Source organism: Suricata suricatta, chromosome X (assembly GCF_006229205.1).
Source record: "Suricata suricatta isolate VVHF042 chromosome X, meerkat_22Aug2017_6uvM2_HiC, whole genome shotgun sequence".
Lineage (NCBI taxonomy): Eukaryota > Metazoa > Chordata > Mammalia > Carnivora > Herpestidae > Suricata > Suricata suricatta.
The window spans coordinates 14,099,150-14,121,510 of NC_043717.1; the positions used below are offsets into that span (position 1 = coordinate 14,099,150).

The following is a 22,361-nucleotide window of genomic DNA, read 5'->3' on the forward strand; positions in this document are numbered from 1 at the left end:
GTTATTAAAAGTATTTAAAAGATATTCTTTGAAAACATTCAGGATTTTACCCCCTTTAAATACCAGTAACTATTCCACGAGTCTTTACTAATATAACATAGCAGGTATTTCATACGTATCAGAGGCCTAGAAAGTTATTTTCAAAATACTTTTTTTTTTAGAGAAAGCAAGCGACCATGAGCAGGAAGGAGAGAGGGGGACAGGGACAGGGAGAGAGAAAGAGGGAAAGAGAATCTCAAGCAGGCTCCACGCTCAATGTGAAGCCCAATATGGGGCTCGATCCCACAACCCTCGGATCATGACCCGAGCTGAAATCAAGAGTCAGAGGCTCAACCAGCTTAGCCACCCAGGTGCCCCACCAATTTGTTTTTTTAATACGTAAGTAGTAAAGTAGTAGCATGGCATTTCCAACTAGCTTATCTCACTACAGACATAGCTGTAAAGGCTGCTATAAATGTTATATGATTTTATTAGAATGAGCATCAGAGTCGAGACGCTGACTAGATCCTTCACTTTCTTGGAGAATTCTGTTTTTCAAGTTCACTTCACATTCCTTCAGGGGCTTCATACTCACAAGTCATCTGGGGAGCCATTAGGGAATTTCCCGTATGATCCAAGGCCATAGTTATTTGGAGATATAGCCAGGACGATGATCACAACCACAGCTGGTACCCCTGGAAGACGGGAAACATCAGTCACTCGGAGTTCTAACACCCAGGGTGGTGAGAAGAAAGACTAGAGAGCATGTGTCATTTTTGTCCAGTACCAGACTGGTGAGCTGTTCACCAAACCTAGTTTCTTTTCCTCCCTGGCACAGTGCACATCTCCCAGCCTGCTTTGAGCTAGGCATGTGTGGCCACGTAACTAGGTCTTGGTCAACGGGATATGAAGATTTGGTCCACCTATAGGCCTGCCCCATAAAAACTTCCTGTGAAATCCTCTACTCTCTTTTCTCCCAAATTCAGGGCAACTTTGGAAGTCCTGTCTTGAGGCAGAGTCTGCAGTAGCTGGGATCCTGAATAACTGCCAAGGCCAGAGACTTCTCCATTCCTGCTCACTGGGCTGTGTGGGAGAAATTGTTTTCTCCTGACATTTTTCGTCGCCAACAGCAGCTAGAGATTCCCTTACCTTACAAACATCTGGAATGTAATTTTGAGGCTCAGGTGGCAGGACTCCAAAATGTAAACCAAACAATCAACATATCAGAGTTACCAGCAACTCCTGGCAGATCTTTTTTTTTTAATGTTTTTAATATTTATTTATTTTTGAGAGACAGCATGCAAACAGAGGAGGGGCAGAGAAAGAGGGAGTCACAGAATCTGAAACAGGCTCCAGGCTCTGAGCTAGCTGTCAGCACAGAGCCCGACGCGGGGCTCAAACTCATGAACCGTGACATCATGACCTGAACCGAAATTGGTCGCTTAACCAACTGAGCCATGCAGGTGCCCCACTGGGAAATCTTTTATTATGAGTCCTAAATCCTCAGTTGATCATCTGGAACCCATTGTTGGACTGAGGAGCAGAGCTGGCTCTCTCAAAGGCCTGCTGGCACTGCCACAAAGAGAAAGCACGAGGAGACAGCTCTTCCCGGCTTAAAATGGCATTCGGCTGGGAAGGAATCCTTCTCATCCCCCATCCCATCACCTCTCACTCCAGTCCCCGCGAACATCACACACTCTGCACACAGACCGACCTGACATCCAATCTCAATGCTCTGGTAAATAAAAAACAATTCCTCCTCACAGGTTGGGGTGCCTGGTGCAATCTAACATAGTATTTCATTTAATTCTTTTATGTTTGTACCTTACAGAGACACTGACGTGTGATGGCTTCCTAAATGAGACACTTTCCTAAAAATAAATACTGGGGTTGTTGAGTTGGTCCAGGACCCTGAATGTGACTTTTTGGTGTTCCACAAAGATAGGATCCAGAAACAGGGACTTGTTTTTCTGGGAAGAAGTAACTTATCTTTCTGGAAAGGTGTTCTGTTATTCTTGACAAAGACAGAATGACGGGTGGGGGTACAAGGGCAGTAAATGGTCTGTGGTACTGTTGTGTAGGGGATATCTGAAGGAATATTTAGCCTAAAAAGTAGGAAGGAGTCTGGGCAGGATGGTGGCTCTAATTCAGTGGAAGGGACACGCATAAAGAATCAGGGAGCCTGGCTGGGCTGTTGTCAAGCTGTGTGGATTGCGTAAATCATGCCATCACTTGGAGCTGGTTTCTTCACCTGATGTTGGTAATAACGGCTTCATGCTAACCTCACTGACTTGTCTTTCATGGGGTTACTTGTGTGAAAATACACTGAAAAGTAGGGCATTTTTCATAATGTTATATATTACCTGAGGATTATCTACAGGGCTATTTGGTAGAGAGGTGTTAGCTTATTATTTTTCTGCCATAGACAGCAAGACCGCTGGGTGCCACCGGAAAGCCAAGGGAACTTAATGGCAAAGCGGAGCTGTAGGGCTTTAGAAAATGGTTATTGGCTGCCTTGTAAGGTATTAACAACAAGACAATGGGCCTATAATTGAGTCACTTATGCTAAGCCCCAGGTCAGAAACAGAGACTTGACTTAATTACAATTTCAGGTCTTCCAGAAATGCAATCTTAAACCAGTCAATCAGGAATCAGGTTATCAGCACTAGTTAGGTAATTTGCATGATAGACTCTTCTGTTATCCCCTAAAGGAGAATAACCTTGTAATAACCAGCCTGCTTTTTTGCCTCGCATAACTTGCTTCTTCCTGTTTCCTTCTGTCTATAGAAGTCTCTCATTTTGTACAGTTCCTTTCTATCTGCTAGATTGGATGCTGCCAATTCATGAATAACTGAATAGAGCAGCTAAGATTTTTTTTAAATGTCGGTTGAGGGGCACCTGGGTGGCTCAGTTGGTTAAGCATCTAACTTTGGCTCAGGTCATGATCTCACAGTTCGTGAGTTCGAGCCCTGCATCAGGCTCTGTGCTGACAGCTCAGAGCCTGGAGCCTGCTTCGGATTTTGTGTCTCCCTGTCTCTCTGCCCCTCACCCACCCCTACTCACCCTCTGTTGGCCTCTCTCTCTCAATAATAAATAATAAAAAAAATTTTTTTAATGTAGTCAGTTGAATTTTTTTTTTAACAAAGATAACAAGCTCCCTAATAAGAGAAGCGTTCAAGCAGAGGTTAGATTATCTTTAGTCAAGCATAAGTCACATTGAGGAGGCTCCTACATTTGGTGCAGAGTTGAATGAAGGAACCTGTAAGATACATGCCACGTCTAAGACTTTGTGATCCACCAATAGGTGCCATGATCTGAAAACTGTGTCAGGGTGGCAGTGAAGTTACATCAGGTTTTACCTGTACGTTCATCTCATTCTGCTCTTCTGAGTATAGTGTCACACATGTGTATAACATCTGGGACACACAGAACAGAGTGGGGCTAGCTGGGAGGTGGGCGACGGAGAGCTGGGCCTCATATCACTAAGCTCACCTCTTCAATGTATGGAGCACCTTCTGTGTGCCAGCTATAATTCTAGTTACTAGAGATACAGAGAGGATTCATTGCCCTACCCTCAAAGAGTTTTATGTTCCCAATCCAGGGTAATATACAGGTGTTCTAGAAAGAAACTGCACAAGGTTACCCTTTGGGCAGTGTGATGTATAAGGACACTAAAACTGTTTTAGAAACCTGCCAAGGGTGACCTGCTTTATCACTGTCTCGACCTGATGAAAAATCAAAATACTGAAGAAAACGCAGAGAAAGCCCAGGCAACATGAGAGCAAAATTATACGTACCCCAACCAACAACGCAGAATTTGAGGATGTATTTTTGGATGTAAGTATTAAACACTTTCACAAGGGCCAGGTACATATGGAATGCTTCCAGACCCATCCATGTGAATGAGACCAAGAGAAAATAGTGTAGAAACACAGCCACTGAGATGCAGAGGCCTCTCATGTTATACAGAGCAATCCACGAGTCCAAGAGAAACACAAGGTTCAGCAGGAGCAAGGCTGCACACAGCTGGAGGAGGATTCTGGAAGGGTAGTCCCTCCGAATCTTTCTAAATGGAAAGGACAAGGAAAGAATTAGCATAGCATTCTGATAGCCCTTATGTGAACATATCTAAGAAATTTATGTTTATTCTTTGGTCAACGTCTAAATGCATACATTTCTTCTCTGTGTGTGTGGGAGGGGCAGGCATTAACATCAACAACCATAACAACAACAACAACAACAAAATCAAAGTAGAATATCCTCAGTTGTAACAATATGGAAAATTTGTATTTATATTTCTGTGGGACCTTTTACATGCTGACTGTTGACCCATCCTTTTAAATAACTTGTAGTGGAATCTACCGAACACCCACCCTCATTTCTCCAAAACTATTTCTAGAAGCACTGCTGCCGCATCTCATACAATAGGCTCCTATGCTCAGATCTTCACAATGTAGCCAGGCTCCCCTATTATCTTATGTCATTAGTTAAAATGAGAACATGGAAAGAAGAGTTTAAACTATAGCTAAATGAAACAGGCATAGGAAATTATAGCTAACTGATGACATGTACACATCTATGTGTGTGAAATTAGACCTGGTGAAATCATTCTGAGTAATGGCTGGCCTTATGGTAATTTAGCCTCATTAATCATATTTCCAAAGGTGCACTAGAAGATGTGGAGTCACAGCTGGACCCAAAGCTTGGCACTGAAAGTAAATTTGTGCATTTACTGATCACTGTCCCAAATCTAAATCCCAGAATGTACATACTGTTTAGTTCAGTTAATGTGAAAAAAGTGCACATTTTCTTTTTTTCCAACAGAATTTGTTGAGAAACCCCACTCCTCCCCAAAGTGACCGAAGGGACCCTTTAGGTGAGCCAGGAAGGAGATGCTATTATGTGGAATATCATTCTTGCTTTGACTTACAAACTACACTTGTGGAATATCTGTATTTTTCAGTGAGACTTTATACCTTTTATTCTTCTTCATCCTCGCACCTGCTCATGTTTTCCCTCTTTTGTGTTTGTTCCGTGTAAGTTTGAAATTTAATAAATTAACCATAGCTCTTATGCTGTACACGAAGCTAAGGTCTATATCAGAGTATAAGCTCTTAGGTCTCAAGGTCTACATTTGTCTGTCACATCACACGTAACATCGGCTAGCTACGCGGCATCATTCTAGGGTACGAAGATGATTAACACACACCTCTGCCTTCAGCAAGTACACAGACTAGTAGAAGGAAGTGAGTATGTTAACCAAAAAGTCCCATTACGTTTTGCATATGGGTGGCACTACTAGACAGTATACAGGATGAGGAGGGCCAAGGAGCACACTTAATTAATACATTTTGGCAATGGAGGGCAGTACTGTGTCTTATAATCCAAGTTTCCAGGCTGGATACTCACTCAAAGGCTAAGTAGGTTATAAGAGTAACTGACAGAAAAATCGATGAAAGCCCACAACCAGTATATGTGATAAACGTCAGAGTCATCATCTGAGTGGGTGGCAAGGATGTTCGAGATAGGTCCTGGAAAATAAAATACTGCTTTCAAGACCAAATATTTTAAATAAGTAAAAGAGCTATGATTTATAGTTATTCAGTATTCTACGTATCCATCCATAGTTCATTCAACAAATCTACAACAGAGACACAATTATTATCATCAGGTAAAACTAATGAAACTGAGCCCCAGAGAGGTTAAATAATTGGCCCAAGGTCATATAACTATGAAATGGAGGAGGCAGGATCCAAATTCTGGTCTGACTCCAAAGCCCATACACTTGATCAGTTCATTATGATGGGCTGGAAAAGCACTGGGCTAGGAGCCAAAGACTTGAATATGGCTTCAGACTCTTTCTTAGTTCTATGACTGTGGACAGTCGCCGAACAAATGAGTCTTATTTCTAACTTCTTACAATGACGATAGAAACACCCATTCCACCTATCTTGCAGGGATGTTGGAGAGAATACAGAAGATAATTTATGTCAAACTGTTTTATGAAAATTCTTAAAAGTGCAATGCAAACTACACAATGTTTCTTACCCATTTTTATCTGAATTCCCTAGTCCTCGCTATTCAAAAAAGGAAAACTTATGTATAAAATTGGCTGGAAAAAATACTTCCATGTTCACGTGTTTTCTTTCAACTGCATTTGCTTATTGGAAGAGTAATTTCATTAGTCCCTAACTTTGCCACAATGTCATATCTGCTGATCAAAGTCATCCATCACATTAGACATGATGGCATGATGCCCAGCTGCCCCTCAGACCCAGAATCAAAAGCCAGATAATGTGGGGTTATTACCAGCAGGACGCCAAAGCTTGTAAGGTGGCTGCAGGTACAGACGGTTTCATTGGCTCTCCTGTCTTTAACAGAGCAGCCTTCGGGTGACCAGCCTCCTCTGCCACCTGTCGGCATTGGGAAGAGTATCTGTCCTATCGGCAAGGTCGTGACACCAATGATTGCCCCTCTCTTCCTCCCTCTGCCCCTGCCCACTGAAAAAGTTATGACTGGAACCTACCATTTCTGCCCAAGTCCCAAAATACACATCTCACTGTTAGGTCATCCTGCAGCAGAAAGATAAATGACAAATAAGTGGTTTACTGGACTGAAAAAAACTGAAAAGCAATCAGAAAAAAATTATGAATTTTTAAAATTTCAGTATTTCATTCTTGATTTTTGGAGAATTCTAATTTTATTCTAGTCCCCAGAAGCAAGTGGGTCTCATATAGGTCAGTACTTCTTAAACTCAGCAACTGTACATAGAAATCACCTTGAGGCCTTGCTAAAATGCACATTCTGATTCAGGGGGCCAGAGTGAGGCCTAAGAGTCGGCATTTCTAGCGAGCTCTCAGGTGATGCTGATGGTACAGGTCTGCAGACCACACTTTGACTCGTAAGGCTACCGATAATGCTCAATCTGACCTGACATAAGAAATGTTTTCTCTTTGGAGGCGAGAATCAGACCTGTAGCCCGAGATCTAAATGCACTAAAATTGGGCAATTGATAATAGCTAGCTTTGGCACCGCTCTATCTTGGAAATTCGGTGGCAAGTCATCAGGCATGCTAAGACCCATCAGAGCGGCTATGTGATTCTAGTCTTCCACACTGTTTGACTGAGTTTGAGGTCCTGCTGGGTCTCCTTTTGTCCCAACACCTCTTACAGATACGGCTTGCACAAGTGTATCCGGTCAATGAACAGACCAGACGGGCCTCTCCCACCTGGCTCGGATTGATGTGCTTTAATGTAACTGTCACATTTCTTGTCAAGTTCTTGACCGTCAGGTTTCCAACACTGGACGATATGACGTAGCTGATCAGAGAAAGGTTCTCCAGGGCAGGGTCCTAGCACACCAAAGAATCAACAAGATGGCAAGGGTAAAAATGAAACATCATCAGAGAATTTTAGAGCTGGAAGAGACTCTAAAGACCACGTAGTCCACAATGTTTGTTTTACAACCTAGGTGAGAAATTGAGGGTCACGAAGTAATGTGACCTTAGAAAGAGCTTGTTTGGGGCATCTTGGTGGCTCAGTGGGTTAAGCTTCCGACTCTTGGTTTCAACTCAAGTCATGATCTCATGGTTTGTGGGATCAAGCCCCATGTTGGGCTCTGCACTGACAGTGCAGAGCCTGCCTGGGATTCTCTCTCTCCCCCCCCCTCCTGCTTGTATGTGCAGGCGTGCTTGCTCTCTTTCTCTCTCTCTCAAAATAAATAAACTTAAAAAAATACCCAGGTGGTTCCACTCTACAATACTCTAAATACGAAGTTTCACAGACTGACACAACGGGGCCCTCATGAATTGTATAGGAAATAAAACATTAAGCCACTTAAACTGTGTGTTCTTGAGCAAGTTAACCTCTCGGTGTTTCCATGTCCTCATCTGTAAAATTGGGATAATAACTTAATAGTTCCTTCTCACAGAGTTGTTGAGAGGATTAGAGTGAACCTATCTAAGTGCTCAGTGTAGTGCTTGGCAATTGGTAAATGTGACATGTGAGTGTCAGTTATTGATATTTATCATTACCAATATCACTAGGTCCTGCTTACAAATACACAGCAGCTTTGAGTTGTTCATTTGACTGATAGGAGATGTAAGAATGTGTGAGGACTAAAAGAAATGAAACTGCTGCATTCCAAAATAAAACCTAAACCAAAAGCAGCTGGCACGAACTTTACCTGAAACAGGGCAGGCGTTTCAAAGAAGTTGAACTGAACCCTGGAAGCCAGCTCCACGTCATTAGCTGGTAAACTACTCATCAGTGAGGAAGGCAGAGTAATAATGCCGATACTGTTCTCAGGAGCCTGAGGTTCCAGAGAAACCTGAAAATCAAGTAAACCATACCAAAAATGCCTGGGGCTAGTATAATGAAGAGGCAGAAAACACAAGAACTAATTAAGACGGAGGATCCTGTAAAGGCATGTATTTGTGGGGCCTCTGTAAGACTGGCTGTTCTCGGTTCTCTGATTGCTATGAAATTAGAGAGGATGGGTAGTAGGGCGATGAGGCCTCAGAGCAGGAAAGGATACACAGAAACGACCAGAAAGTGAACACCTCACCCCACCTCAGCAACACTACCCCCCCTGCAAAACTCCCAATCTAGCTGCTCAAGGGTTGACACTGGGCACAAAGACCTCTGAGATCGTGCTCCAGTAAAACCAACGTCCTTTTTCTGATTCTGTGGTACCTCACTGTTCTAGATGTTAAATATTTTGAGTACCACCCCTGACTCTAACCAGTAATTGCCTCTGTCACAGAGACCACAGTTGGAGACAAATACTAAGCTCTACTTAATCCTGATAAGAAGTATTCTTGCAGTTAGAGGGTCTCCTCTAGGACCACATCAGGTCTCGAAGTCATACCTTTGGGCCACAGGCGCCAGCAAGGCAGGTGGGGAATGAAGGAGTTTGCTTCGTATACAAGCAAAGGTTTGTCCACAATTGATTAGAATGTACCTGAAGATTTGCACGGTCTTGGGCAGCAAAGGTAGTTGTATCGAAATTACTAGCATTCACTCTGATCACGGCCAGAGCCAAAGAAGGGGAGGTTAGAGTTATGGTCTTGGTTGAAAAATTCAGCTGTAAGCCAATGTCATCCACTATTTTTAGCAATCTGCAAAGATAAGTGGTAGTTCAAATTCAGCACTCCCATTCTGTCTTCCCCATTCTAAGCAGAACATGCAGTAGCAATTCAACAAGTCATTATGAACCTCTTCTGTTGGAGACAAATACTAAGCTCTACTTAATCCTGATAAGAAGTATTCTCGCAGTTAGAGGGTCTCCTCTAGGACCACATCAGGTCTCGAAGTCATACCTTTGGGCCACAGGCGCCAGCAAGGCAGGTGGGGAATGAAGGAGTTTGCTGACGTGGTTTATCATCTCTCCTGCGAGGTTAGGCGCCAAGCTGCCCAAGGACAGAGCCTTCTCCATCTGGGACACCTGGTTCTCAAGATCAGAATCACTGCTGCTGCTGTTGTCAACAATTTCTGTAACTGAGAGCCCATTCATTTTATCAACACATAACAGAGAAAATCACTAATAAAGAAACACACACAAACTCTATGACCTGGCAAACATACGCCTAGCTATTTGCCCCAGGGAAATGAAAACATATCTTAAGAAGACTTGTTCGTGAATGTTTATAGGGGCCTTTTCCCCAATAGTCCCAAACTGGAAACAACTCAGTGTCTGTCAAGTGAAGAATGGGTAAACTGTGATCCATCCATATAATGGACAATTATTCGGTAATTAGAAGATAGAAGCTACTTGCAACAGCATGGATGGATTTCCAGTTCTCCAAGGTATCATGTTAGTGGAAAGAAGCCAGACTCAACAGGCTACATATTGTATGATTCTCTTCCTAAGACATTTTAGAAAAATTGAAAGTATAGGAAAAACAAAACAGATCAATGGTGGTGGGGGACTGGGGGTAGGAGATAGGAGTGGACTATAAAGGGTCCTATAAAGGGACATGAGGGAACTTTGGGGAAGGTGGTTGTGTGGCTGTTGGGTGCTTAATCCAACCTCATGGAACCATGACAATTTCATCTATCCATAGATCTGGGTCGATTTTACTGTATGTAAATTATCCTTCAAGAAAAGTAACTCGGGTGCCTGGCTGGTTCAGTCGGTGGAGCATATGACTCTTGATTTGGGGTTTGTGAGTTCAAGCCCCACACTGGATGTAGAGATTAACTAAAAATAAAATTTAAAAAAAAACCTAACTGAACAAAATATAAAAGCACATCAATGTATTTAGTGTATATTTGTAGAAGTATAAATATACTTGTTTTTAATTTCTATCATGTGTACAGGATTTTACATGGATAACTAGAAGCTCTTTTTGCGAAAAAGATTATTATGAAATTAGTAGCTGGACAACCAGCTGTAAGTTGTTTTTAATCGTGTTTTTAATTGGGCAACAATGATACAAACCTGCCTAGCAATGAAAACGTCTCTTAATTCCACCACCTATCATCCTATTTCTTATTTTGCATATTCCCTCCATATCTCCATCCAGGTGTTACAACACATTGTTATAAACAGAGTGTATCAACTCCTCATTCTGTTCTTTTTACTTCACTCCAGACTTGGAAAATGCCCCCAGGCTTCCATTGAGCTGTTCCTGAGTGCAGCTGCAGTCAGTGAGCTCAGGGAACTTCGTTACTCCTTTCTTGTGGGACTGTCACGTCCTATCTATTTCTTAGCTACCAGGTAATTCCCAACACATCTTTTATATGTTTGTCACTTGGCTTCTGTTGCCTCACTGGCTGAAACCCCAGTCCCCGCCCCCAGGAGCACAGGCACAGCCAGCCACGTTGCTGACCTTCCCGGGAAGCCGGTTAGGTTGATTGTAATGGTCCCTGGGGAAAGCTTTGCAAAGGTGGGCATTTTAGGCCCAGGCTAACTAACTTAAGTGAAGCCCTGGTGATTTTATACTTTGGCCTAAAATTGTCATATTTATGAAAACAAATTGAGAGCAGTGCAAATTCAAAGAAATAGAAAGTCCCTTGGCAGATCTGGCAGAAGCTTCGGATCTCCCAGGACACTGGTGCTGTGGAGGAGGAGGCGGAGACCACCAGCTCTGCTCCAATCTCATGTCACCAAGAACTTGGTTTTGCCTCCTGCTCTCCCAAAATCTAGAGGACGGTCTGCTTCTTACTCACTGAATTGAACCAATCAGCATTGAACCAATTGAGCATCCAGAATTCTCCCTGGCATCTTTCGCTCTTGCCTTTATGTCTTTACCCCTAAGCCTACTTTGTGTATGGGGAGCCCTCTGCAGTTTCCAGGGCATTTCATGTAAACCGTCATCCCAAACCTAGTGCAACGAGTGTGATCATTTCCATCTTCAAGCGTCAGGAGGAGCTAAATGGCTTCTCCCAAATCACACTGCCCGAGGGGGCGCCTACAGACTCACGGCTGGGATTGTTTGTCCCCTCCTCACGGCAACCTGGGTTCAGTGCCACAACTGTCGCTCTGTGACTGATTTTCAAGAATGCAAAGTTTTTCTTTCGTTATCTTTCTAAATAGAATGACCGAATTTAATAGTTCAAGAGTTTTCTCTTTGGAATGTTGAAAACAGTGACCTAACAACCTTTCATAGGAGAAAGGAATCTGTAAAATAAGTCATCCCGATAAAGTACGCTTAAGACCTATTTGCCTTAGACCTATTTCTCTTCTCTCTTGGTCAAAACAATCAAACTCAGCCATTTCTATGTTCCGTGAAAGCCCACAGGGAAGCTCTCAACACCAAGCAGACATCGTAAAAAGAAAGGTTCAATGTGGTCTTGTTACAGTATCTTGATTTGGCAGGCTGGCATCTGCCAGATTGTAACGAACGTAGCAACAGCTCGACTCCTCATACCTACCTGTCTTGTCAGGAGGCGTGCTGGTCGTGATGACACTTTCAGGGACAGACGTGGTGGGAGAGGAAAGTGAGGATGTCACAGGTGGCAGGGTGTGGGATAGATCAGTTTGGGGCACAGGGGAAGAGACAGTTCCAGATTTGGGGGGCATATCAATGGCAGGGCTGGAAGCACTGAGAGCTGTAGGCTGGGGAGAAGGAAGGGGAGTCACTTGTGTCGGAGAGGCAGGGTGCTGGGTTACACGTGGATGATTCAGAGGTTCAGCAGAAGAGAAGGCACTGGAGACCTGGGATGGAATGGTGGCCTGAGGAGCAACTGGCATGGAATTGTTGGAAGAAAATGGTGGGCCGTCTGGATGACCAGCAAGACACACGACAGGATCCTGCAGGTCACTAAAGGAAAGAATCAGAGAGACGCACGTGAGACACAAATGAGTTTTAGAGAGGCTCATCTCCTCCTCTGGCCATCATCCAACACTAGCCCCGTGACCTGGCTCCATCAGCGACCTGCCACATCCAGCCTCTGCCACTGCACACCTTCTGTGCCCTTGCCACTGGGCCCCTACCCCTACCCACTTCTACCACTTCCTCCCCGGGAGAGGAATTAGCCAGGAGGGATGATGCTCTTTTATGAATTCCCAGTTCTGGCTCACTCACTCACCCGTGCTCTCGGGCTCTTGTGCCTTATCACTCAGTTGAAGACATCTTGTAACACTTCTATGTGCTCCTGGGGAGCTGTTAAATGCTCTTACCCAACTGTGGTTTTCATATATTAGGAATCTGTCTTTTATGGTTTTCAGGTTTTACAAAAATGTATTCTCCAAAAAGTAGAATCGTACCCCCAATCTGTTCCTAACATACTGAAAAGTTTTCTAAAAACTTAAATGCCAAAATATCATTTTCCTTTGGTGTTCCAATCCACATTGACAACACTGGCTCATCATTTTTAGAACAATTGATTTGACTTTGAAGCGAAAGCATGTCCATTTCAAGACTATGTGTGTCCTTAACAGATTCAGACTCTTGTATCAACCCAGTATTAACATGTGGTACAAAAGGGCATGGCATAAATTGAAAATCAGCTCTAAATTTATCAATACCAATAAAATGTTCTTCAAATTTTTCCTGTAGTTTTCGTGAAGTACATAATTTGGTCAATTACAACTACAATCTTCTCGCTATTGATCCATTATTAGAAAAATGTGGAAAAATCATTATTGATTTGGACAATGGAATTTATTTCAGCAAATTCTCATACTACTCTTAGTGAATCACAAGTGAGCCGTTCCTTTCCAGGAAACCTCAAATTTAGCTCACTCATATGCAGTGTGATATTGGCTAGGATAGGCAAATCACAGTGCCATTTGTTTCTTCGACTTACTGAATTTTGTCCCAAGAAAATCTTGAGGTGAGGTTAATAACACATAAGCTTTTGTGAAACCGATGAACATAGGAATCTGTCTGAATCAATTTTATACTGCTATAGCCTGGCATGGTGCTAACTGGCACATAGTCTAACTGGCACATAGGCAGTGAGCAGGAAATGTTTGTTGAATGAAAAAAAATGAAGCTGGGGCCATAAGGGTACCCAGCTTGTAAATCAGCTATGCCCTCCATGTTGCTTTAGCCCAGTGGTTTTCAACCTAGGCTGTGTGTGAGAACAACCCAGAGGACTTTTTAAAAAGAGTGATTTCTGGGGCCTATTCCTCAGTGTGTTTTTTCATTGGTCCTGGCGTGGGGGTGAGAATCCCAGGCCCATATATAGTTTCATGGCATGGAAGGTTGAGAAGACCTTCCCCCCAGTCTTGGGGTGGGAGGAAGAGCAAACAGAGGGGGTAACAAACTATTACCCAGGGAAACCTAGGATCCAGTTTTAGCTGATGACTTAAGAGCACCAACTAGACGTTCTTAGAGCTTCTGTTGGGTGAGAGGAAGAAGGAATATTAGGTTGAGGCACCTGAGGCAAGTCACACCCAATAGAGAAATGCCGGCTCAGTGAGTGTGGCCACAGCCCCAGTGGAGGCCTCTCTACACAGCCTGAAGTTCAGGATGGCAGTGTGAACAAGGGGGTGCCGGACACTCAGAAAGGCGATGAACTGAGAAGCCTTGGCTGAGGCCCTCTCATCACTCTCGTAGGCGATCGACCCAACTTGTCTGAGACTCTGTTCTCTGAATTGATACTGCAGCAACTCCTTGGGCTATGGCAAAGGTGCTCTGCGAAGTGTAAATCAAATTCCCCTCTTATATCTGGGGGTCTGTGGCAACCAAACCCCCAAGCATAGGGTTCCCACTCATGGGCTCCATCACAAAGAGGCCACCCTCTGTCTAATCCTCCCAGCACCCCTGCTATTCAGAGCCCTCCGTCCGCTGGGAGAGGCACACAGGGAGTGGCAGGACAGTGGTGGGCAATGCCAACTATGCATGAGAAAAACCTCAGAGTGCTTCAGCACCAGTGCTGGGGCTCCTTCCCCAGCCCAACTGAACTGGAATCTCTGGGGTGGGAACAGGTATCCATATTCATTTTAATATGCTTCTTCACTGAGGTGCAGCCTACCTACAGTAGAGTGTACTCACCTTACATTTAGAGCTCGAAGAATTTTTATATATGTACACACCTACATCACCACCACCCAGATCAAAACACAGTATTTCCAGCACCCAAGAAGACCGCTTTGACACATCAGTAGGTTTCAAAGGGCCCAAGGTGTTTGCAATGTGCAGCCAACCTTAGGAACCAATGTATCAGAAAGACCCTGAGCCATCACTTAATTCTAGCCCAGTGGTTCTCACATTTGGCTGCATATTAGAATCACCCCACCCAGGAATTTTGAGAAGTACAGAAGCCTGGGCTACACCCCAGACCAATGACATCACCATTTCTGAGGGTGGGAGGCAGGCATTGGTGTTATTAAAACTCCACTCCTCGAAGTGGGGTCCCTGAACCAACAGCGCTGGCTTCATCTGGGTACAGCACCAGAAATACAGAATCTCGGGCCATTCCCAGACCTGCTGGATCCAAGCGTTAACAAGACCCTCTGTGACTGATACACACAGTAACATTTGGGAAGTGCTGATAGGACTTACTTCCTCATTTTACAAAGGAGGAACCCGAGACTTATTTCTATTTATAAAGAAGCAACAGCTGGATACACAGCTAGTTGATGACAGAGCCCTAGCCAGACACTGAGTTCATGCTCTGCCTGCTTTTCTGTGTTTGGCTTCTTTTTTCTAACAGCTCTTTGAATAGGCAGCCATCAGAGGTCTGTGGGACTGCCTCAAAAGAGCTATGATATCTTCATCTAATCTAATACTTCTAGAAATTCCATCTCCCAAATGGGCTTCAACCCTCCAGCTTAATGGGGCATGTAAGGCCTAAAACTTAAATATTATTTACTTTTTATAACAGAAAATGCTATGAATCCTAAAGTCCTTCAGCTATTCCTCGAGGTCCAATGTTTAATATATCTCAGGAATATGGCCCACACAGGGCAGAAAGGCTATAGGTAGCCTTCTGTCCCCATATAAGAAGCTTTACTTTGAAAAATGAATGTCCTTTTGTTCAAACACAAATTTTACCTGATTGTAATAAAGTATAGAAAATGCTGCAATGAAAGAAAAAGGGAAAGTAAACAAAATATTGCCCATAATGACAGTAGGTAGGCCAATCACTGGGAACCCCTGTCAGTATTTTCTTTCATTCACTCCCGAGTTTTTCCTACGCATATTTCTATACACTTGTGATCACATCGTCCATGACTTTGGGGTCATCTGCTATTTTGGAGCATGTGACTCTCAGTTTCCCTCCATTGATGTGGTGAATTTAAGGCAGTGATTCTCAACATTGGTTGCACATTAGAATCACCAAGAGGGCTTTTAAAAACCTTAATGCTTAGGCTGTGTCCCAGACCAATTAAATCAGAATTGCTGAGGGTGACAGACTGGAAATAAAGATTTTCAAAAAAAGGTTTAATGGAATTAATTCTAGGCTTACAGAAAAATTGCAAAAACAACACAGTTCCATATCCCCTAACACAGCTTCCCCCAATGTTAACATCTAACGTCTGGAATCGGGACCAAATAGCTATCAACATTTGGCATATTACCAAAAGGGCCTCTCACATCACTGAGAAAAAGACTTTTTAATAAATGGGCACAGGATCACTGGCTACATGGTTTGGAAAAGATTAAATAAGATCCATTCTTCCCACCACACACAAGAATAAACTCCAAGTGGATTTAAGGTTAAAAAAAATGATACCTTAATATAAATACTAGAAAAATTCAAGGATGAATTCCCCTGTAACTTGGGCATACAGTCTTTCTAACTAAGACTCCAAATCCACAGGCAATAAAAGAAAATACTGGTAAATTTAGCTACATTAAAAAAAATGTAATTGGCTTGACAAAAACATAAAACAAAGTTGAAAGATAACTGACAAACTAGAAGAAAATACTTGCAACACATACCACAAACGATATTCATGTACTCAATATATAAAGGACTCTTAAAAAAGAATTAAATATCTAGTAGAAAAAGTGGAAAAAGACATAAACACACAATTAACAAGAAAGATACAGAAATGACCCCCAAATAGATGAAAAGCGTTCAGCCAGTTGTCATAAGAGAAGTGCAGATTGAAAATAACACTGAGACACTCTTTCTAAATGACCACACTGGCAACATTCAGTTGGTGAGGTTTGGGGGGGGGGGTCAGAATATTTGTAATGCTCCCCTGGTGATTTTAACTTGCAACCAAGATTGCAAACCATTGTTTCAAGGTAATGGTCCAAATGGAAACTTGATACGACAGAAAACTGCATTTTGCCTAAAACTGAAAGCCCTTCTTCACTGTCAATATTTCAAACTTCCTTAGCCAGCATGGTGATTAAATATTGTCGTTGTTGTGATTAGTATTCTTACTATTACTTTTAGGAAAGGGCTCAGCACGTTTACTACATACCACTGCAGCTTTTCTAACTCCTCCGGGGAGGAAGGGCAGGGTGTCCGAACGGCACAGCAGCACTGCTCTGGACGAGGCAACGGGAAAGGCAGAAGAAAATACATGGTCAAGAACAAGGCAAGATAGAAGTTCAGACCATCAAGTATTAGGATTCCTACACTGACATTTTAAAGAGCATTTGTCTAAAACATGAGAAAATAAACTAGATACCATTATATTGACAATGATCCATACATAGCAGGTGCTCAGAAATAGTTGCTGAGTGACTAATTCAGGGGCAGTTATACACCTGCAATATCAGTGGCTCTTCAGCAGCTTCCAAGAATTTGGAAGTAAATTTATCCCGGCAGCAATCAACCAAACACTTCCAAAGAGAAGTCCCCTTCTCTCGGTAGGGTTTGATCTATCATGTTGTCAAATACGGCAGACTGAAACTTTATTGAGAAAGCAGGAAAACCCACCTTTTAGAGCTCTCTAAATACTGCCCAAGAGGCATGTTTAAATGTATTGATTATATTTTCAGTTTTATGTAGAACACATCAGAGTCACATGAAAACAAATACAGCAATAAAGACAGATAACTTACCCATCGGTCGAATCTTTACTCTTTCCAAAGCCAACATTACAGCACATATGTTCATTGTTTTATTCATTTTTATTGTGAACGTGCAATTTAATGTGCTTTAAAAAGAAATATAAATAATCAGAATGTTATTAAATTGGAAACATACTTACATATTTGTAAATGCTTTTTCAAACTTGAGAGTGAGAAAAGGAGGCACTGACGCTAACTTGCAACATCAGCCAATAAGCTTGTGAACACCCACGACTCTCTATCATGAGACACTGATCGAGGTTTACATTCACAAAGGTTGCGAACCAGAGACCCTCTGACCGCACACAGTGCTGCTTCACTCTGCCTGTTGGAACTATGAACTATCAAAGACCAGCATCTTAACATCTAGTCTTAACCTCAGCTGGCTACTTGCTGAGTATCTGTAGGCATTTGAATTTCCATCATGAGAGCCCTATCACATACCAGCCTAGATGAACATCAAGGTCTCTTAAATCCAAAATCTCTCTGGCAATTCAATCTAGAATCAAATAACTGGCAATTTAAGATATTATCACTTTTTTAAAACTTCAGTCTTGGTTTACATGAAAAAAGTGCTAATGTTGCAAATAATCAAAAGTGATAAATGAAATGAACTAAGTATGTATAGTGCATAGAGATTCAGTCTACAATTTCATGGAAGAATTGCCATTATTTGTACCAATGAATAGCTTGATGAGCAGAAGCTGGCATTTTCTAGGACTTTTTCTCTCACAGAATGCTCAGGATTCAGATAGTGAGATTACTGACCTATAGAAGTCATTCGCTTATGCAGCCAAGACCATCAATGGACACACTTTAAAATGATCATCTGTGCGACGTCAAATAACTCCCAGGCAATTTCATATTCATCCAGGCACACACTTTTTAATTTCTTTTCTCTTTCTTTCCCATCTTTTCCTTCCGTCTCTCTCTCCTTCTCCCAAGCACCATATTATGTTCCTTCTCTGTCTGGGCTTCACTAGACTGGACCGCTGAGAGCCATTTCTTGGTTATATGGTGACCCTTGGGGCTAAGGACACTGATGACCCTTAGCGTCACAGAACCAGAAGCAAATGGTCCAATACTACTCACCCCTCTGTGATTCATAATGAAATGGGAAGATGGATGTGACAGAGGGATGAGTGTTTCAAGAATAAAAACATATATTCAAAATATCATTAATATGTATTTATTTTAGAGGAACACATGTAAATTTGCAACCTAAGACTCCTCAATACTTTCTCACGAGTAGAGAAATAATAGGTATATAAGTATTAAAAATGACTGACCTTTGGGCCTCTGCTGTAGCACACACTATGAAATAAGTCTGAAACAAACAAACAAACAAACAATATATATATATGTTACTTTGACAATTGAGAATGTCAGACAAAACAACCCTGGACTAATCACAGCATCACAGAATCTTAGAAACACAATAACGCCTAAGGACCGTCCAGTTCACATTCCTATCAGATTCCTGATGTATCATGAAAGCTATTCAGGGCATAAAGGCTCTGTCTGCACACTTCTACTGTCAGAGAACTCACTGCCACACAAGGGAGCTCATTCTGGAGCCCTCATTTTAAGAAATTTTTGGTTTTCCAGGAAGGAAAATCTACCCCCTTGTAACATCCATCAGTTGTGTCCAGTTCTGACCTTCCAGAGTAATGGAGCTAGTCTACTTAGTCTTTTTTACATGACAAATTTGTGAAAGTTTGAATACATTTCTCCTCAGGAATGCAAAACTCCATGCTTTCCCCCACATATAACAGTAATTACAAACAAGGTATAGGATGTACTATGATTACCTCACTTAAGGTTTGCAGGGTTTTGTTTAGTTCTGATCGTCTGTTAATGAGAGAAAATGACATGAAGAAGATCACTGGTGATGTGAAATTCAAAACAAGTTAGATTTTTAGCAATTAAATTAAGCCTATGGTATTTATTGCTTGCAGCGTTCACTTTGAAGCAACACTGGGTATAATGAGAGATTTCTATGTGAGGAAAATTAATTACTTCTATGACAAGGGAAACAGACCTGACAGAAGCTGTAGAAGTTCTAGCCACCAGCAAGATATAAATTATTGTTGAACAATCTTGTTACTCATTAGGCAGCTTCCTCTGGCAGAAGGAAAGAACTGGCCCAAGGGCAAATTTCTGAAAGGGATCCACCACTCATCAGGGGCCCCTGCTACCACACCTCTCATTTGCACCTCTCATTTCTTCCCTCATGTCTCCCTTGTTCCCTCTCCACCTGCCCCCTCCGGCCCTCTAGCACTCTCCAGCACTTCCTTCCCCTCCTTTCCACTCCTCTTCCAGAATTTCTCTCCTTCCTCTCCTGCCATCCCACTCAACAACACGTTTATTTCCTCAGTGTGCAAGAGCTTCATGGGAAGTTAGGATAACTTAGGTACTGAGAACATCTTTTGGTACTCTGAACAAGTCACATTCATTGTAGTGATTGTACTGTATAGTGATTGTACATGTTTGCATCATAGGTCTATCCTACCAGACTCTACATTTCTGGTTCTAAAAATGGACCTCATGCTAAAACCACCAGGGGAGCATTCAAAAATACCAGTGTCTGCGTCTCAGCCACCAAATACAGATTTGTCATAAACTGTGCCTGGGCATCAGGATTTAAAAAATTTTTTAAACATTTTTTTTATTTTTGAGAGACAGAGCATGAGCAGAAGAGAGACAGAGAGAGAGGGAGACACAGAATCTGAAGCAAGCTCCAGGCTCTGTGCTGTCAGCACAGAGCCCGATGTGGGGCTCGATCTCATGAACAGCGAGATCATGACCTGAGCTGAAGTCTGACGCTTAACCAACTGAGCCAGCCACCCAGGAGCCCCATCAGGATTTTTCAAAAGCTCCCCAGTTGATTTTAATATGCAGCCAAGATAGAGAACCATTGTTCTAGAACCAGTTTTCCACCATCAGAGTTGGGTTTATCCCCAAGGCCAAACACATGGTAGGTGCTCAACAAAGGCTTCACGGCTTTAAATGAACTCCTCTATATGTCAAGTCTAGTAATTAAGCTGTATTTTAAGTCTGTGAAGTTGTATTCTATTTATAAATTTGTGAGTTTGAAAAAATGTGTCTTATTATTGTTTCTCATCTCAAGTTTAAGATACATCAAGGACATTGATATCTTCTGCTTTATATTTCACATATATACTTTGAATGGCTAGGAAAGCTAAATTTTCTCAGGAGGTAGAAAAAACAGACATACAGGGCAGGAACGCCACCTCCGCCCCCCTCACTTCTCACTAGTTTAACTGTCTGCCACTGCAAACTCAGTAGAGCCCTCCAGATGTCTGCTATCCACCAGGCGGCCTGGTGTTCCTCTCCACCAATGAGTCACTGAGGCATCAGAAGCAGCCAGGCCAAAATGCTAACTGAAAGGATGACCCTTAAGAAGAGTTTTGTTTCATTTTGTTTTGACCTAGGGAAGGTTTTTTCCTTCAGGGTCATCACAGATAGTCCCCAGAGCTTTGGATTTGTTTCAAAAGTTTATGAAAACCTCATTTAAGAGATAGTAGCAAGGTTGAGAGCAGATGAATTCTGTCTCTGATGCCGCTTCCCTGTACGAGGGTGAAATCGGGCAGTTTCCCCTCTCAGTGACAGTCAGGTAAGACTGTCTCCGGGACTAGACTGACATTTTGACCTTTTGTCTAACTGGGAGCATCCATCTGTAATGTATTTCTCATTGTCTGTGCTTGTCCTTATAAGCTTCTAACTACTTAACAAAGACCTCTCTCTGCCTTTTGAATGCCTGATGCTTCATGACAGCATGAACAGACGGGATCCGTGGCATCCTACCTTGAACTCTTTCAACCTTTCTGGCTAGCTAATCACACTAAAACTCAAATAACAATTCAAATGGAGCTCTTACATACATTCAGATTATCAAAGAGAACAAAAAGCCTCATAAGGACCTTAGGTGATAACTGGTGATTACCAATGTTAATTGACTAAGAACTCAAGAACCAATTCTTTATAACCTTTGGGTCTATTTCCTATTCTCCGTTTCCAAAAGTAAAGGTAGCTCAACAAACATCTTTCCATAGTTGTTGTCTTAACTTTTCAATCAAGCAGCAGATTACTCACTTCAATTCACTTAGAGACAGGACTCCAGATAAGGTGCCATTAGCCAGATTTTGATTCTGTAGAAGCAAAAAATCATTAAGAATATAAAAAATACTGTTGTGTGTTTTTTACGCTCTCTAACAAGAAGTTGTTCTTCAGTTTCATTGGCCACCCAAAGAACTACACCCCAAAGACTGAATGCTACCTGCATGGAATATTGCCTAGCGAACGATCAAATCCATATTGACTGAGTTGGTTTTTGTTTCTTTATTTCCTTTAAAAATATTCTGAATCAGCAAGTCTAATGTGCTAATTAATTTCATTATTCCAAGGGTTCTCCCAAAAGAACACTATTAAAGGTCCCGGAGTTAAGTAAAAGATCCACTGTAAAAGGGGAAACTTAGTAGCAGCCCTCACTGAATTTGTAACACGTAGCTCATTGCCCAGCACATAGTAGGGGCGCAGGAAATATTCACAGACTGAACAATGTACATTTAGTTGGGATCCTCTGAACCAATCTAGGTTATGGGAAGTGTACGCAATAATCCTACTGCATCCAAACCTCCCATGGGGTGGAACAGGATCAGAATCAAAAGACTATTCTTAGATTCAATCTATTCCTCATTGCTAAAAGTTTCTAATATAATTTTAAAATTTAAAAGGCAATAGAATCCCGTCATATACACATTATACAGCAATCCTAGTGAAAACCAAAATATGATTTTAAAAAATACCATGATATTATGAAATCATACTGTCTTGACAAAGCTAGTGATTCAACAATGCATACTTTTTTTAATTTGGTCATAAAAATATGCCAAATACCATAAATAATCTCTATCTTAAATAAATTGTTAAA

General features: G+C 42.1%; 1 protein-coding gene across 1 annotated transcript in view; it reads right to left on the reverse strand.

The window, feature by feature from the left end:
- The window catches only part of ADGRG2 (adhesion G protein-coupled receptor G2), a 69,312-nt gene that overhangs the window by 9,257 nt on the left and 37,694 nt on the right, over positions 1-22,361 (reverse strand). Inside the window, exons 8-22 of the mRNA XM_029929620.1 lie at positions 21,524-21,579; positions 19,219-19,258; positions 18,697-18,734; positions 17,399-17,493; positions 16,813-16,879; positions 11,856-12,244; positions 9,299-9,470; positions 8,941-9,097; positions 8,164-8,307; positions 7,208-7,330; positions 6,506-6,551; positions 6,289-6,392; positions 5,389-5,510; positions 3,777-4,045; positions 575-674 (exon numbers count right to left, since the gene is read on the reverse strand). Of these exons, the coding sequence (XP_029785480.1) occupies positions 575-674; positions 3,777-4,045; positions 5,389-5,510; positions 6,289-6,392; positions 6,506-6,551; positions 7,208-7,330; positions 8,164-8,307; positions 8,941-9,097; positions 9,299-9,470; positions 11,856-12,244; positions 16,813-16,879; positions 17,399-17,493; positions 18,697-18,734; positions 19,219-19,258; positions 21,524-21,579 (1,922 nt within the window). The remainder of the gene's footprint in view (positions 1-574; positions 675-3,776; positions 4,046-5,388; positions 5,511-6,288; positions 6,393-6,505; positions 6,552-7,207; positions 7,331-8,163; positions 8,308-8,940; positions 9,098-9,298; positions 9,471-11,855; positions 12,245-16,812; positions 16,880-17,398; positions 17,494-18,696; positions 18,735-19,218; positions 19,259-21,523; positions 21,580-22,361) is intronic.